The sequence below is a fragment of the Chinchilla lanigera genome, unplaced genomic scaffold, assembly GCF_000276665.1.
Source record: "Chinchilla lanigera isolate Chin_1 unplaced genomic scaffold, ChiLan1.0 scaffold00056, whole genome shotgun sequence".
NCBI classification, from domain to species: domain Eukaryota; kingdom Metazoa; phylum Chordata; class Mammalia; order Rodentia; family Chinchillidae; genus Chinchilla; species Chinchilla lanigera.
Window position 1 is genome coordinate 8,833,794 of NW_004955457.1, and position 12,645 is coordinate 8,846,438.

General features: G+C 43.9%; 2 protein-coding genes across 2 annotated transcripts in view; one reads left to right on the forward strand and one right to left on the reverse strand.

Moving 5' to 3' along the window:
* Positions 1-1,327: 1,327 nt before the first annotated feature.
* Positions 1,328-4,023, reverse strand: Eef1b2 (eukaryotic translation elongation factor 1 beta 2). Its single transcript, XM_005397000.2, has 6 exons — positions 3,842-4,023; positions 3,339-3,461; positions 2,656-2,782; positions 2,331-2,397; positions 1,641-1,766; positions 1,328-1,525 (listed from the first exon to the last, which is right to left on the reverse strand). Exons 1-6 carry the CDS (start codon positions 3,919-3,921, stop codon positions 1,371-1,373), a joined length of 678 nt encoding a protein of 225 aa, XP_005397057.1. The 5' UTR covers positions 3,922-4,023; the 3' UTR covers positions 1,328-1,370.
* Positions 4,024-4,422: 399 nt separating this feature from the next.
* Positions 4,423-12,645, forward strand: part of Ndufs1 (NADH dehydrogenase (ubiquinone) Fe-S protein 1, 75kDa (NADH-coenzyme Q reductase)) — a 40,844-nt gene continuing 32,621 nt past the window's right edge. The window contains exons 1-3 of the mRNA XM_005396998.2: positions 4,423-4,557; positions 11,331-11,401; positions 12,187-12,278. Of these exons, the coding sequence (XP_005397055.1) occupies positions 11,341-11,401; positions 12,187-12,278 (153 nt within the window). The 5' untranslated portion in view covers positions 4,423-4,557; positions 11,331-11,340. The remainder of the gene's footprint in view (positions 4,558-11,330; positions 11,402-12,186; positions 12,279-12,645) is intronic.

Here is a 12,645-nt window from a genome sequence, read left to right on the forward strand (position 1 = left end):
CCAGATCTCACACTTACCACTGAGATATATCCCCTGCCCTGTAATCCCAGTATTAATTTATAATGTTTCTAAGAGACTGAGGCAGAATGGTCTGGCCATCCTGACCAATTTTGTGAGAACTTATCTTAAAATTTTTAAGGACAGAGAGGCCAGGCAAGGCATCCTAGCACTCAGGAGGCTGGTGCAGGATGATAGCCATGACTCCAAGGCCAGCCTGCACTACATAGCAATACCGTCTCAACACACTAAACACTGGGGCTTGGGAATGTTCTATCTAGGTTCAATCCCCAGTGTAACAACCAATCATCTGACTTCTTTGATTCCCACCTACAAAAAGAAAACTTTTCCTACACTTTACTTTTGTAAAGAAATGAGTTTAAAAAGGAGGAAAAAAAGCTGGGCGTGGTGGTGCATGCCTATAATCCAAGCCCTTGGGAGGCTGAGGCAGGATTGTTTCAAGTTCAAAACCAGCCTGGGCTACAAGGTGAGCTCAAGGTCAGCCTGAACTACAGTGAGACCCAGTCTCAAAAAGACAAGAACAAAAAAAAAAGGATGCAGCTCTTCCAACACCCCAGGTTCAATTCCTAGTCATGGAAAACACTAGAAGCTGGTGCAGCGGCACACAGCTATAATGCTAGGACTCAGGGAGGCTGAAGGATGGTAAATTCAAGCCCAGCCTGGGAAATTTAGGGACAGCCTATTCACCAGCACCTCAAACAAATGTTTAAAGCAAGGGTGCTGGGTTCAATCCCATGTACAAAAAAATCCCAAGTACAAAAAAGTCCAGCCCCCAGGGCAAGAGGGGAAGGCAGATTCTTAGTAAGGACTGTTTACTGTTCTATCCCAGTGTTTACTTGGATTACTAGGTTCAATTCATTCCCAAATCAAAGTGCAATAGCCCACCACGTACCTCACGAACCTTTACATAAAGGCAAAGCCCTCTGGGCATCATTTAGCTGTAGTGTTCATCCCAGGACGTGATGTAATGCTAACTCCACAACACTCCCAATAATTAACATGTTTCAACTTTACAGCATAATGCGTTACAGATTTCCAATGTGTGTACAAAGTGATTATAATCTATGACACATTTTGGCAAGGGTTCCCTCCTGGGCTAGATGTGCTCTGGTACTGTTGCACATCCTGTAATCTTCGTACACTTACTACTTTCAAGTGAGAGTTGTTAATTTTTCCATCAACAAACTCCAATCCAAAGACACTAGGTCACAACAAATTATCACCAGCGTCACACATTGCTGAGAATAATTAATGAGTACAGATGGCACTATGATTCACCCCTTATTTAACAGATTCAAGAGCCAAAGGCTGTCCTTCAAGCTTTTATTGAAGTGCAATGATCCGGGATGAATTTAGATCTTGTTAAAAGCAGCCACATCCATGGACTGCACATAGTCCTCAAAAGCAGTGATCTGCTCCTCCAGCATGTCCGTTCCAACTTTGTCATCTTCAACCACACACTGTATTTGCAGCTTTTTAATTCCATAGCCCACTGGAACTAGTTTAGCTTAAAAAAAATTAAGGAAAATCTTGTTAGAAGTGCCTTACTGATTTGATGGGCAAAGGTTTAAAATGCACACAAGTTTCAGGTGCCGATTTCAGAATGCAGAAATGAAACTCACAGGAGCCCCAGACCAAGCCGTCGGCTTGAATGCTTCGGACGCACTCCTCTAACTTCACCATATCTGTCTCGTCATCCCAAGGTTTCACATCTAGCAAGATGGAAGACTTGGCAACAAGTGCAGGTTCTAGAAAACAAACAGCATTATTCACGTACAGTTGTATTTGTTTTCCCAAATCCAAATCTCAGCAGGGCATGGTGGCCCATGCATGCAAATCCTAGCAGTCTGGGAGACTGAGGCAGGAGGATCCCAAGTCGGTCTGAAAATAAAAAAAATGAAAAATGGCTGGGGGTGCAGCTAAGCACAAAGGCCTTGGGTTCAATTCCCAGTACCACAAAGACAAAAATGAAAGTTCCAAATTTGTGTTTTGAAATGTACAGTCTCCTTAGTCAAATAAAAGGACAGAATACATTTTGTGTCTGTCACACACATGCCCACTTTCTTTTTGGCTAAGAAAGAGGTATTTAATTGTGTAACAATTTCTTTCCCACAGTGGAATGCCGCAGCTGCTACAATTAACAGCTGCAGACCAGTAGCTGTGGAAGTTTCAAGAGAAAAAATTGCTACGAAAGGTTTTCAAACACTAACCAACTCAACAAACGTGGAAGAAATTACTTTGCGGTCAAGCCTCACAAAAGGCTCCTCATATAATCATGGAATGAAGATAAACATCACATATAAATGACCTACTTTTGGCTTTCTTGGACTCATACTGTGCAAGCCTTTCTTCCCTTAGCCTCTTTGCTTCTTCGCTTTCCTGTAAAGAAAAATTGCAGAATTTCACAAAGCTGTTGTTCTTCTGGTTGAAGCTGGTGGTGAAATTAGCACAAACACCAGCTTTGTCAGAAAAAAGCAAATCCATCAGGAGCTCAGCCGAAAGATGGTGATTTGATTTTATTCATCATGTAACCAGTGAGAATTCTGTAAAGGCAGGATTTAAACCCAGGAAAACTGGCTACACTGCCTGTGCTTATGCAGACAACCTACCAGTCTACTCTGACATAAGATGCCATACCTCTTCATCATCAGATCCAAAGAGATCGATGTCGTCATCGTCTTTATTGTCTGCAGCTCCATTTCCAGTGGTGTCTTCCACATTGGCAGGGCCGTACTTGCCTAAAGCTTTCTTCACTCCTGGCAGGCTTGAAAAAAATTTAAATTCAGTCCCTCTTAATTTGGTATAATGTCTTTTTCTAGAAAAGTACACAAGGACATGTTCTTACTGCTCTGTATCATGAGATCCCTTCTGTAATAATTTATCCTGTAACACACACCCAGCAAATACTCCTCACCCAGCAAACATCTGCACCATGTGAGATGTTACAGTCAGTACTCACTAGAATTTACTTTTTCAGTATGAATGTTTGAGATCTCGTTAAGCACGCTCAGTTCCATTCTTAATGAATGAGTCCACTTCCCCAAACCTCCACCCTCTCACCCCTTCCACGCCCCCACAGGTCAGGGCGGAAACAGATGGGCAGGGCCCTGTGGGCAAAAGCTGAGTTGCTGTTGTCCATGTTCTACCTGTTCTGCGAAAAATGGAGGACTTCAGTGTCTGGCCTTCTAAGGTCACAGGGCGATTAGCTTACAATACCACCCAACAACGCTAGAGCAGCCGGGGGTCTCCTGTCGTCATGCGAAAATTCTGAAGTTTAGAAAGCAGTTTCATCCTTCAAGCCCGTGCAAAGACACCTTTACCTGGCCTTTTCCTTTTCGTAAGACTTGATGTGATTGTACCAACGCAGGGCATGACACAAGTCGGCAGGCGGGGGGCAGGAGACGGCTTCAAAGACGGCCACGTCCGCTTGCGAGGGCACAAACCTGCCAAGGATAAAAAAGAAGTTCGCCTTAAGAGACAGCTAAGTGGCAAACACTACGCCCGCCAAAGTCACTGGCGGAAACCAAACCCATCATCTATTCCCAGTCTAGCAGACACATTTACCGACTTCTTCCAAAAGTTCTAAGTTGCTGCAGATCGAGGCCCCCTCGCGGGGTCGCCCGCTATCCCAGGACGCCCGCCACTCCGAGACGGGGACCGGCAGGGCAGCGCTGGCTACGGGGCAGCAGGGCGCCAAGATGCTGGAACTTGGCGGACCCAAGAGTAAAGCGCTTCCCAACTTCCCACGAACTGTCCCTCCGGGCCCGGCTCGCCCGCCCGCAGCCACGTGGCCGCCGGGACGCGCCGCCGCCCCTCCGCTCACCCCTCGATGTAGCTCTTGTCCGCCAGGTAATCGTTGAGCACCTGCAGGCCGGCGGGGCTTTTCAAGTCTCCGAAACCCATGGCCTCAGCTGTCTGCAGGAGCTGGGCAGCGGCGGAGGCAAGAGCGCAAAACGCCAGCGGCCGGCGCTGAGAGCCAAAAAAAAAAGGGCCGCGATAGCCCGGAAAACGCCTTATATAGAGACGGAGGCGTTTCCCTCCACGGCGCCCGGCGGGAGGTTAAAGGTCACAGTACGCTCCCGTTCTCATTCCTCCAGTAAACACAGCGAGGCCCGAATTAAATGGCCCACCAATTGTCTGCAGACCTTTCGGTGTTTTTGGAAGTAAATTAATAAAAGGAACATTTCTCAAATTTGTATTTCTACGGCTCACGAAAACTACGTGAACCGCCCTTTCAAACGCCAGAGATGACCGAAGGAGCGCGGTGTTAAGGCTCCGGCAAATTCCGGCGGAACTGCAGATCCAAATCGTCCCCTCCACTTCTTCCCCACCTGCCGTCAGGCTGACGGAAATTGCCGAAATCAATCTAATCCGGAAATTGTCGAATCTGGAGATTCTGGTCCCTCCTGGCTTTCCGTTCTCCCTGCCCGGCTGACGGAATTACCGGGGGCCGCCATATTGAGTAAGCGACCGGGTCTCTGAGGGGTCCGTGGTGTCTGGACACTCCAGCAGAGCACCCTCGGCTGCTCCGGGGAGAAGGTGAGGTTGTGTTTAGATAGGAAGGCTATTGTGCCATGGTCCGGGGCTTATTTTTTGACCTGAATGTGCCCTTTGATTGAGGCACCTCATTCTCCTCTTGTCCTTGACCGGGCACCGCCTCCCGTCCAGCTGCCTTGGGAACCTCGGAGCGGATAAGTGAGGGCTGTTAACTTTCGTTTCTGGTCCGATGGAGCAGAAAGAACGGGGAGGAGCTCCCTCGAGAGTGCTTGCCCCAGTGCAGGCTTAAGAGCGACCGTCCCTCTGCAGGGAAAGGCAGGGCAGTGCCCTGTCAGGAGGACGCCGTTTTGTCCGCAGCAGGGGACGAGTGTCCCAAGTAGCTTAGGCCTAGATTGAGCATTTGCCCCAAATTTCTTTCTCTCTCTCTTTTTTTTTTGGTTGGGGGGCAGGGTGTCACTATGGAGTTTAGGCTGGCCTTGAACTCACAGTGTAGCCCAGGCTGGTCTCGAACTCACAGCGATCCTCCTGCCTCAGCCTCCTGAGTGCTGGCCACATTTCATACGCTACACCGAAGCGGTACTTACGACTTAGTTGCTATTGCCTTTGTAACCGTCCACTCCTGTTTCGTTTTGTCCCTTGACCACTTTGGGTGGCACTTTTTATTCCTTTCACTAACCAGGAAAATGACAAAAAGAACTTTACGAAAGTTAGCCCAAGGTCGTACTGCAAGTAACACACCTAAGTTGTTATCATGCTTGTATTTTAAGATCTGAATTAGACACAACTCTGTTAATCCTCTCACTTGACAATATGGAAACTGGCATGTATTGTTTTTGTTGCATAAAACCCCCTCCTTTTTTTTTCTTTTTTTTTTTTTTGGGAAGGGCACAAAGTTCTGCGCGTGTGTGTATGTGTGTGTGTGTGTATGTGTGTGCACGCGCATCATTAAATGGGGTGCTATAAGATTGCCCAAACACCTTCACTTTTTTATTCCAGGAAATGGTTTCTATATGATAGGCAAAAATTAGAAATTTAATTCACGTAGCAAATAGTTATTAAATGTGTACTACCAAAATGTGCATAAGTCCAAATGTGTCCATAAAGAAGAATAAAAAGACAGCTAAGTAGAAATATTTCAGGCAGTCACACAGGGCTAGGCCTGCCTCAGGGCAGAAGATGAGAACACCTCAGAACTGGTTAGAGGCACATCTTAAGTATATTAAAGTCACAGTGGACAAATTTGCATACTTCCCTAAAGGATAAAGGGAAGTTTGAGATGATTGGTACAACCCTTTTGAGATTTCCTGTCCCACCAAGACTCAGACTACTAAAACTAAAGACAAGATTAAGACTATAGATTATTGACCAAGGTTAATGATGTCATCCATATGCCCTTGCATTGGATCGGTATTAGCCAAGCAGCTGTACTTGTAATCTTCTTGGTTGATTATACTTTTGCCCCACCTTGTATGCACCTCATGACTTTGCTCTGTAAAACTTTCTCAGAGAAGTGTACCTGTTGGCAGCCCATTTGGGATCCCTTCCTGTCTCAGGCGCTATTCCTGGACCCCATTCCTATTCCCCAATAAATTTTCCTACTCAACCTCCACTGTTCCTTAGAATTCATTCTTCTACTTCGGGAAACACCAACTTGGTGTGTCTGACATCTAGCAGGTTGGGAGGTGGATATTTTCCCCCTGTATACATGTGACTGGGGAGTAGTTAGGAAATGTTTAGATAAGCTGGTAAGGAGAGTCTGGGAAAAGGATGGTAAGCTAAGATGGGGAAGGCTTAGAACAGAACGAAAGATTCTTTCTGTCTTGAGGCCATGGAGAGAAGGATAGGGTAGAAAGTGGAAGCCAGGCTGCAGGAATAGTCCAGGCAAAAGATGATCATGACTTAGAATAGTGTGAGCCTATGGAGAAGTGAATATGTGGAAGAAAGTATGGACTACTATAGTCCCTATGTGGGAAAATGTCCACTCTAGTTTTAGAAGGAATTGGTTATTAACATTTTCCCACTTACTAGAGGTACACTTTCCCTCCATGTCTGCAGTCAGTCATTTGTGGATCGGAAAAGTCCTAAAAGGTTCCAAAAAGCAGAACTTGAATTATACACCGAACACTAGCTGAATACCCAAGAATGAAGGGATGTGTAGGCATACCCTACTGTAGCAGTTTCAGAGGTCCTGAGTCTCTCCAGCACTGGTTTGAGCATTGTTCATCTTGCTCACTTTCATGTTGTTCACATACTCTTAGTTCATCATGTTCATCTTGTTCAGCCCTGATGATGAGATGACTTATTATTTCCGTTCCCACTTGATAAATCTGCTTAAGGCACAAATGAAAGTGTTGCAAATCTGTATTTCTTATGTTGGAGCTATGCAGTGTTTCACTTGATACTGGATGTTCAAGAGCCAGCCTAGTTCTGTTTGACTTGCTATCTAAAGTTAGCACAAGGCTGCATTTGGTGGCTCAGAACTGTAACCACAGCACTCAGAAGGCTGAGGCAGGAGGATTGATGGGAGTTCAAGGCCAGCTTGGCTACAGAGTGAGTTCAAGGCCAGCCTGAACTGCATAGTGAAATCCTGTCTCAAAAAGACAAAGGCCCAACATGGTGGTGCACGCCTATAGAGCCAGTACTTGGGAGGCTGAAGCAGGAGGATTCCCATGAGTTTGAGGCCAGCCTGGGCTACATAGTGAGTTCAGGGCCAGCCCCACCCCCCAAAACAATCCCTGTGCTCAAAAAGACAAACAAACAAAAAAAGCACTACTTTTGTATTAGAGATAATATTAAAGTTTTAAACTTGTGTGAAATATGTAGGGATTATTGATTTTTTTTTTCTTGTGCTAGGGATCAGTCCCAATGCCTTGTGCCAATGCAGAGCAAGTACTCTACTGCTGAGCTACATCCTCACATTATTGATTTTGAATCTGTTTAATGCTCTGATTCACCAAAATCTGGTTTATTAAGTGTATCTCTGTGTGTGTGCAGTACTTATATCTGATCTATATTCTCATCCCTTTTGTTTTGTTTTTGAGAAAGGGTCTTGCTGTGTAGTTCAGGCTGGCCATGAACTCGCTTATGTAGCCCAGGTTGGCCTCAAACTCATGGTGATCCTCCTGCATCAGCCTACCAAGTTCTGGGACTATATGTGTGAGCCACCACTCCTGGCCCTGTCACTTCTTAAATTTTTTTTTTTTTTTTTTTTTGAGGCAGAGTCTTACTAAGTCACTAAATTGCTCAGGCTGGGCTCTAATTTGTGAACTTCCTCTTTCAGCCTCCCAGAGTTCTGGGATTACAGGCATGTACTACTACAGCTGGTTTCAAGTTTACTTTATATGCTATCAGTAGGGCTGAGGCTATAGCTCAGTAGCAGAGTGCTTGCCTAGCATGGGCAAGGTCTCAGCACTCCCCTACCCAGAAGTCCTTTAAAACTAGGTGCCTTGGGGGCTGGGGATTTAGCTCAGTGGCACAGCGCCTGCCTGGCAAGCGCAAGGTCATGAGTTGGATTTCCGGTACCAGAAAAAAACCAAAATCAAAAAAAAGAAAAATACATGCCTTTGTGTAGGATTTGGTGACACACGCCTGTAATCCCAGCACCTGGGCTGCTGAGGCAAGAGGATTACTGTGAGTTTGAGGCCAGCCTGAACTGCATGAAACGCTGTCTCAAAAAGACCAAAAAAAAAAAAAAAAAAAAATCGCTTCTGTCAGGTATGGTGATACATGCCTGTAATCCCAGCCCTCTGGGAGGCCAAGGCAGAGGGATCACAAATTCTGCCCATCCTGAGCGATTTAGAGACTTAGTGAGACCTTGCCTCAAAAAAACAAAAGGAGAAAGGCCCTGGGCTAAGGTCCCTAGTACCAAAAAAATTTTAAAAGACTGGGAATGAGGCTCATTGTGAAGACCCTGGGTTCCGACCCCAGTACTGGGAGAAAAATGTGTATGTATGTATGCATCTATATGCCTTCATAGTTTTTTAAAAAAATGTAGACAGACTTTATATTTTGTAGTATAGCAGTACACAGTGATTACTTCTATCATGGGGAATTGGTACATGTACATAACACATCTTTTTTCGTCCCCCTCCCCATCCTATTCCTTCCTTGCTTCTACCATCTCCTGTCCCCTTCCCATTGGAAAAGCTCTGTTTCCATATTTTTCAGTTTTTTAAATCCTGTTTCCTCTTCCCTCTATCTTTTGTTCCCCTTCCCATTTAAAAAAGATCTCCCTACTTCCTATTCTCTTTTATTCTACTGTCTGTATTTTGGGTTTCTCCTAAGACAGACCATGTGATATTTAAGTTGTGTCTCTTATTTATTTCACTTAATACAGTGGTCTCAAGGTGCATCCCTCTATCTCCAAATGCCCCAGGTTTATCCTTTTTTATGGCAGAGTAGTAACTATGTCAGATGTCCCACATTCTGGAACGTGGTCATAATATCATTTGGTGCCCCCCTTTTTTGTCTTTTCGAGATGGGGTCTCGCTGTGCAGTTCAGGCTGGCCTTGAGCTGATTTTGTAGCCCAGGCTGGTCTCGAACTCACAGTGATCCTCCTGCCTCAGCCTCCCAAGTGCTGGAACTATAGGTGTGTACCACCACACCTGGCCTGGTGCCCCTTTTTGTAAGGACATTGTGCTAGATCTTCAGAAACAGTAAATGATGAAATTTCTTGTCCTCAAAAGAGTTCACAGGTTTAGGAGGTATTAAAATTGGCATGTGTGGCTGCACATGCCTGTAATCCCAGAACTAGGAGACTGACAGGAGGATTGCTGTTGAGTTTGAGGCCAGCCTGGGCTATATTGCAAGATCCTGTCTCAAAAAAAAAAGATACTAAATTTATTAACATACAGCTCATTAAATGGAATAATACCTGTAATCCCACTACTAGGGAAGCTGAGGCAGGAGGCTGTGGGAGTTGGAAGCCAGCCTGGGATACATAGTGAGTTTGAGACCCTATTAGGATTATGTAGTGAGACCCTGTTTCAAAAAACAAAACAACTTTATGCATATATGCTATTTTTCAGTAGTACTGCTACAGCTATTGAATTCTTTTACTCTTGAAATCTTTCGTGATACATTCTAACCACCTAATTTTCATTTTAATACCCTTTGAATTTCAAAATGAAAAATTACAGTTTTAGATGCTTAATCCATGTGATCAAATGAGTAGACCGGAAGTTCAGTGTGTAGCCAAGTGTGGTGTTATATGCCTGTAATCCCAGCACTCAGGAGGCTGAAGCAGGAGGATAACTGTGACTTCTAGGACAGTGTGGGCTACACAGTGAGTTCAGGGCTGGCCTGAGCTACATAGCAAGACCCTGTCGCAAAAAAAAAAAAAAAAAAAAAATTCAGTTTAGCCTATGTGATCAAATGAGTGTACAAGAAACTAAACTTCTGGTAGTTTTTTTGTTCGTTTGTTTGCTTATGTGCATCTTTGTTTAAGTGGCAATGTCTTTGTAATCCATTCCTGTTCATTCAGCAAACTCTGAGAGTGGCACTGTTGATACTTTGGATAATTATTGTCGGGGGTGATCCTGTGCACTGTAGAATGCTGAGCAGCTCCCTACCTTCACCCCATTAGATGCCAGTAACCGCTTCCCGATTGAGACCACCGTCTCTCCAGATACTGCCACACGTTGCGGGGAGCATAAGTGCCCCCAGTTGAGAACCACTCTTAAAGCTTACTGCGCACCAGTCTTGGGGGTAGTCACTAACAATGGAAAGACTCAAGGAATTCAGTAATGTAAGGGTAGAACAAGCACGTAAGCAGATTGTTGCAAATCTGAAAAATGTATTGCTTAGCACAGAAAATGGCCCTTGAAGCACATCAAAGGCTTTGGCTTGTAAAGCAGCTCAAGGCAGGAATCGCACAAACATTTTAGGAGGTAACTGCGCTTAGTTCATTGACAAAATACATATTGGCAGAAAATGAAGGCAGACAAGTAGGCTTTGTTTTATACAGCTATTAATATACATTTTGTTTGTTCTTTGCAGTACTTGGGATTTGAACCCATGGCCTTGGCACTGAGCTGTATCTCCGGCCCTTTTTTTATTTTGTATTTTGAGATAGGGTCTTGCTAAGTCAGTAAACTGCCCATGCTTTGCTGAAACTTGGGACTCCTCCTGCCTGAGTCTCCCAGAGTGCTGAGATGACAGGTGTGCATTACCATGCTAGGCTAAGCAGTTATTCTGGAAGTTTATTTTAGTGTATTGTAGTGTTTAAGTTTGATCATTTCTTTATGTTTATAAAACAACAAAGCTGCCAGGAATGGTGGCACACACCTGTAATCCTAGCACTTAGGAAGATCACTTTGAGTTCGAGGACAGCCTGGGCTATAGTGAGTTCAAGGCTGGCCAGAACTACATGGCAAGACCCTGTCTCAAAACAAAAACAAACAACACAAAGATGTCTTTTTTTTTTTTTTTTTTTTTTTTTTGAGACAAGGTCTTGCCATGTAGTTCAGACAGACCTTGAACTCACTGTGTAACCCAGGCTAGCCTTGAACTTGTAGCAGTCCTCCTGCCTCAGCCTCCCAAGTGCTAGGATTATAGGCATGTGCCACCATGCCTGGCCTGGCCAAAGCTGCCCTTTATGTAGAATTAAAAAGCCCAAATGTATATACTAGCTACTCTTACCTACTTGTCAGGTAGCACTCTGAGACTGAGTATTCTCTTTTACAGAATTGGAGGAATAAGGTCAGGATTTGTGAATACACAGTGACTTAATATATGCACAGTACTTTAAAACAATACCAAAAACTGTAATTGGGTGTTTTTTTCCCTACAATAATATCACTCTTCTTTGTTTCAGTTTTAGCAATATGTTGAGGATCCCTGTTAGAAGGGCCTTAGTAGGCCTTTCCAAGTCTTCTACAGGATATGGTGAGTTGGGTTTTTTTACATTCGTGTTGGACTTACCTTTGTGAATTCATTGGTCTGTAGAATATCTTTTCAAAAACCTGAACCCCTTAATTTGTTTTAAATAAAATAGAAATAAGTGATCTAAGTTGACAGAAGTTTTCAAAATAACCTTTGCCTCAGTTTATAGAAATTCTGTATAGCAGGAAGTACTGTAAGAGAAACTACACATCTGCCAGGCGTGGTGGCGCACACCTGTAATCCCAGCATTCGGGAGGCTGAGGTAGGAGGATCGTTGCGAGTTCGAGACCAGCCTGGGCTACAAAGTGAGCTCAGGGCCAACCTGAACTGTCTTGAGACCCTGTCTCAAGACAAAGAAAAAAGAAAGAGAGAAACTACACATCAGTGCCAAAATGGGAAAATGAGTCATTTTGTTTTTGAAGTGCTACAGGTCTCAATTTGAGCTACTATTAAAAGTAGACAAAAACAAAAAAAAAAACAAAAAAAACAAAAACCGAGGGGCTGGGGATTTAGCTGAGCGGCACCACACCTGCCTAGCAAGCGCAAGGTCGAGAGTTCAATCCCCGGTACCGGGGAAAAAAACAAAAAAAAGTAGACAACCATATTTTGTTTGATATACAGGATTGAAAAGGCTTGTTTTCTAATTCAGTATTTTAAAAGCTTTCATCTAGAGAAAGAAAAATAATATAAAATGCAGAAAAATCTTACATACAGTTAATTAATCCATTTTTTGCTATAATGAGTTCGGTGATGGTAGTTTATTTTTTACTTCACTGTCTTGATGTCAGTTCGAACAACTGCCACTGCAGCCAGCAACTTGATTGAAGTATTCGTTGATGGCCAGTCTGTCATGGTGGAACCTGGAACTACTGTCCTCCAAGTGGGTATATGCTGTGATTTTTTATTTTCATTGGCACGTGTTCCATGATTTTGAAAAGCCTATTTTCTTCAAACTATTTATTTGCTTCTTAGAACTACAAATAACAATTATATGAAAATAATTTGATTTTCAACCTTCATGTTTCTTTTTTTTGTCTTTGTGTTAAAAACTGAGTTGTTCTTTACGTTTTTGGCATCTTAGTGAACTGTGGTAGTTGTTTTGTTTCACTTCTACCTCTTGCATGATACACGTTAAAAAGCATGAAGTTACCTGTACCGCTTACCATATGAATATGTGCTGCCAAAGTGAGCATGAACTAGTTACCATCTGTAAGTTTATCAAACAGTAACCTTAGTTTTTTGTGGAC

Excerpts from the sequence above, each read along its gene's own strand:
- Eef1b2 (XM_005397000.2), bottom strand. The coding sequence starts at position 3,921 with ATGGGTTTCGGAGACTTGAAAAGCCCCGCCGGCCTGCAGGTGCTCAAC. Across the intron at positions 1,767-2,330 it reads TGAGTCCAAGAAAGCCAAAA|AACCTGCACTTGTTGCCAAG; the intron begins GTAGGTCATTTA and ends TTTGTTTTCTAG. Across the intron at positions 1,526-1,640 it reads CGGCTTGGTCTGGGGCTCCT|CTAAACTAGTTCCAGTGGGC; the intron begins GTGAGTTTCATT and ends ATTTTTTTTAAG.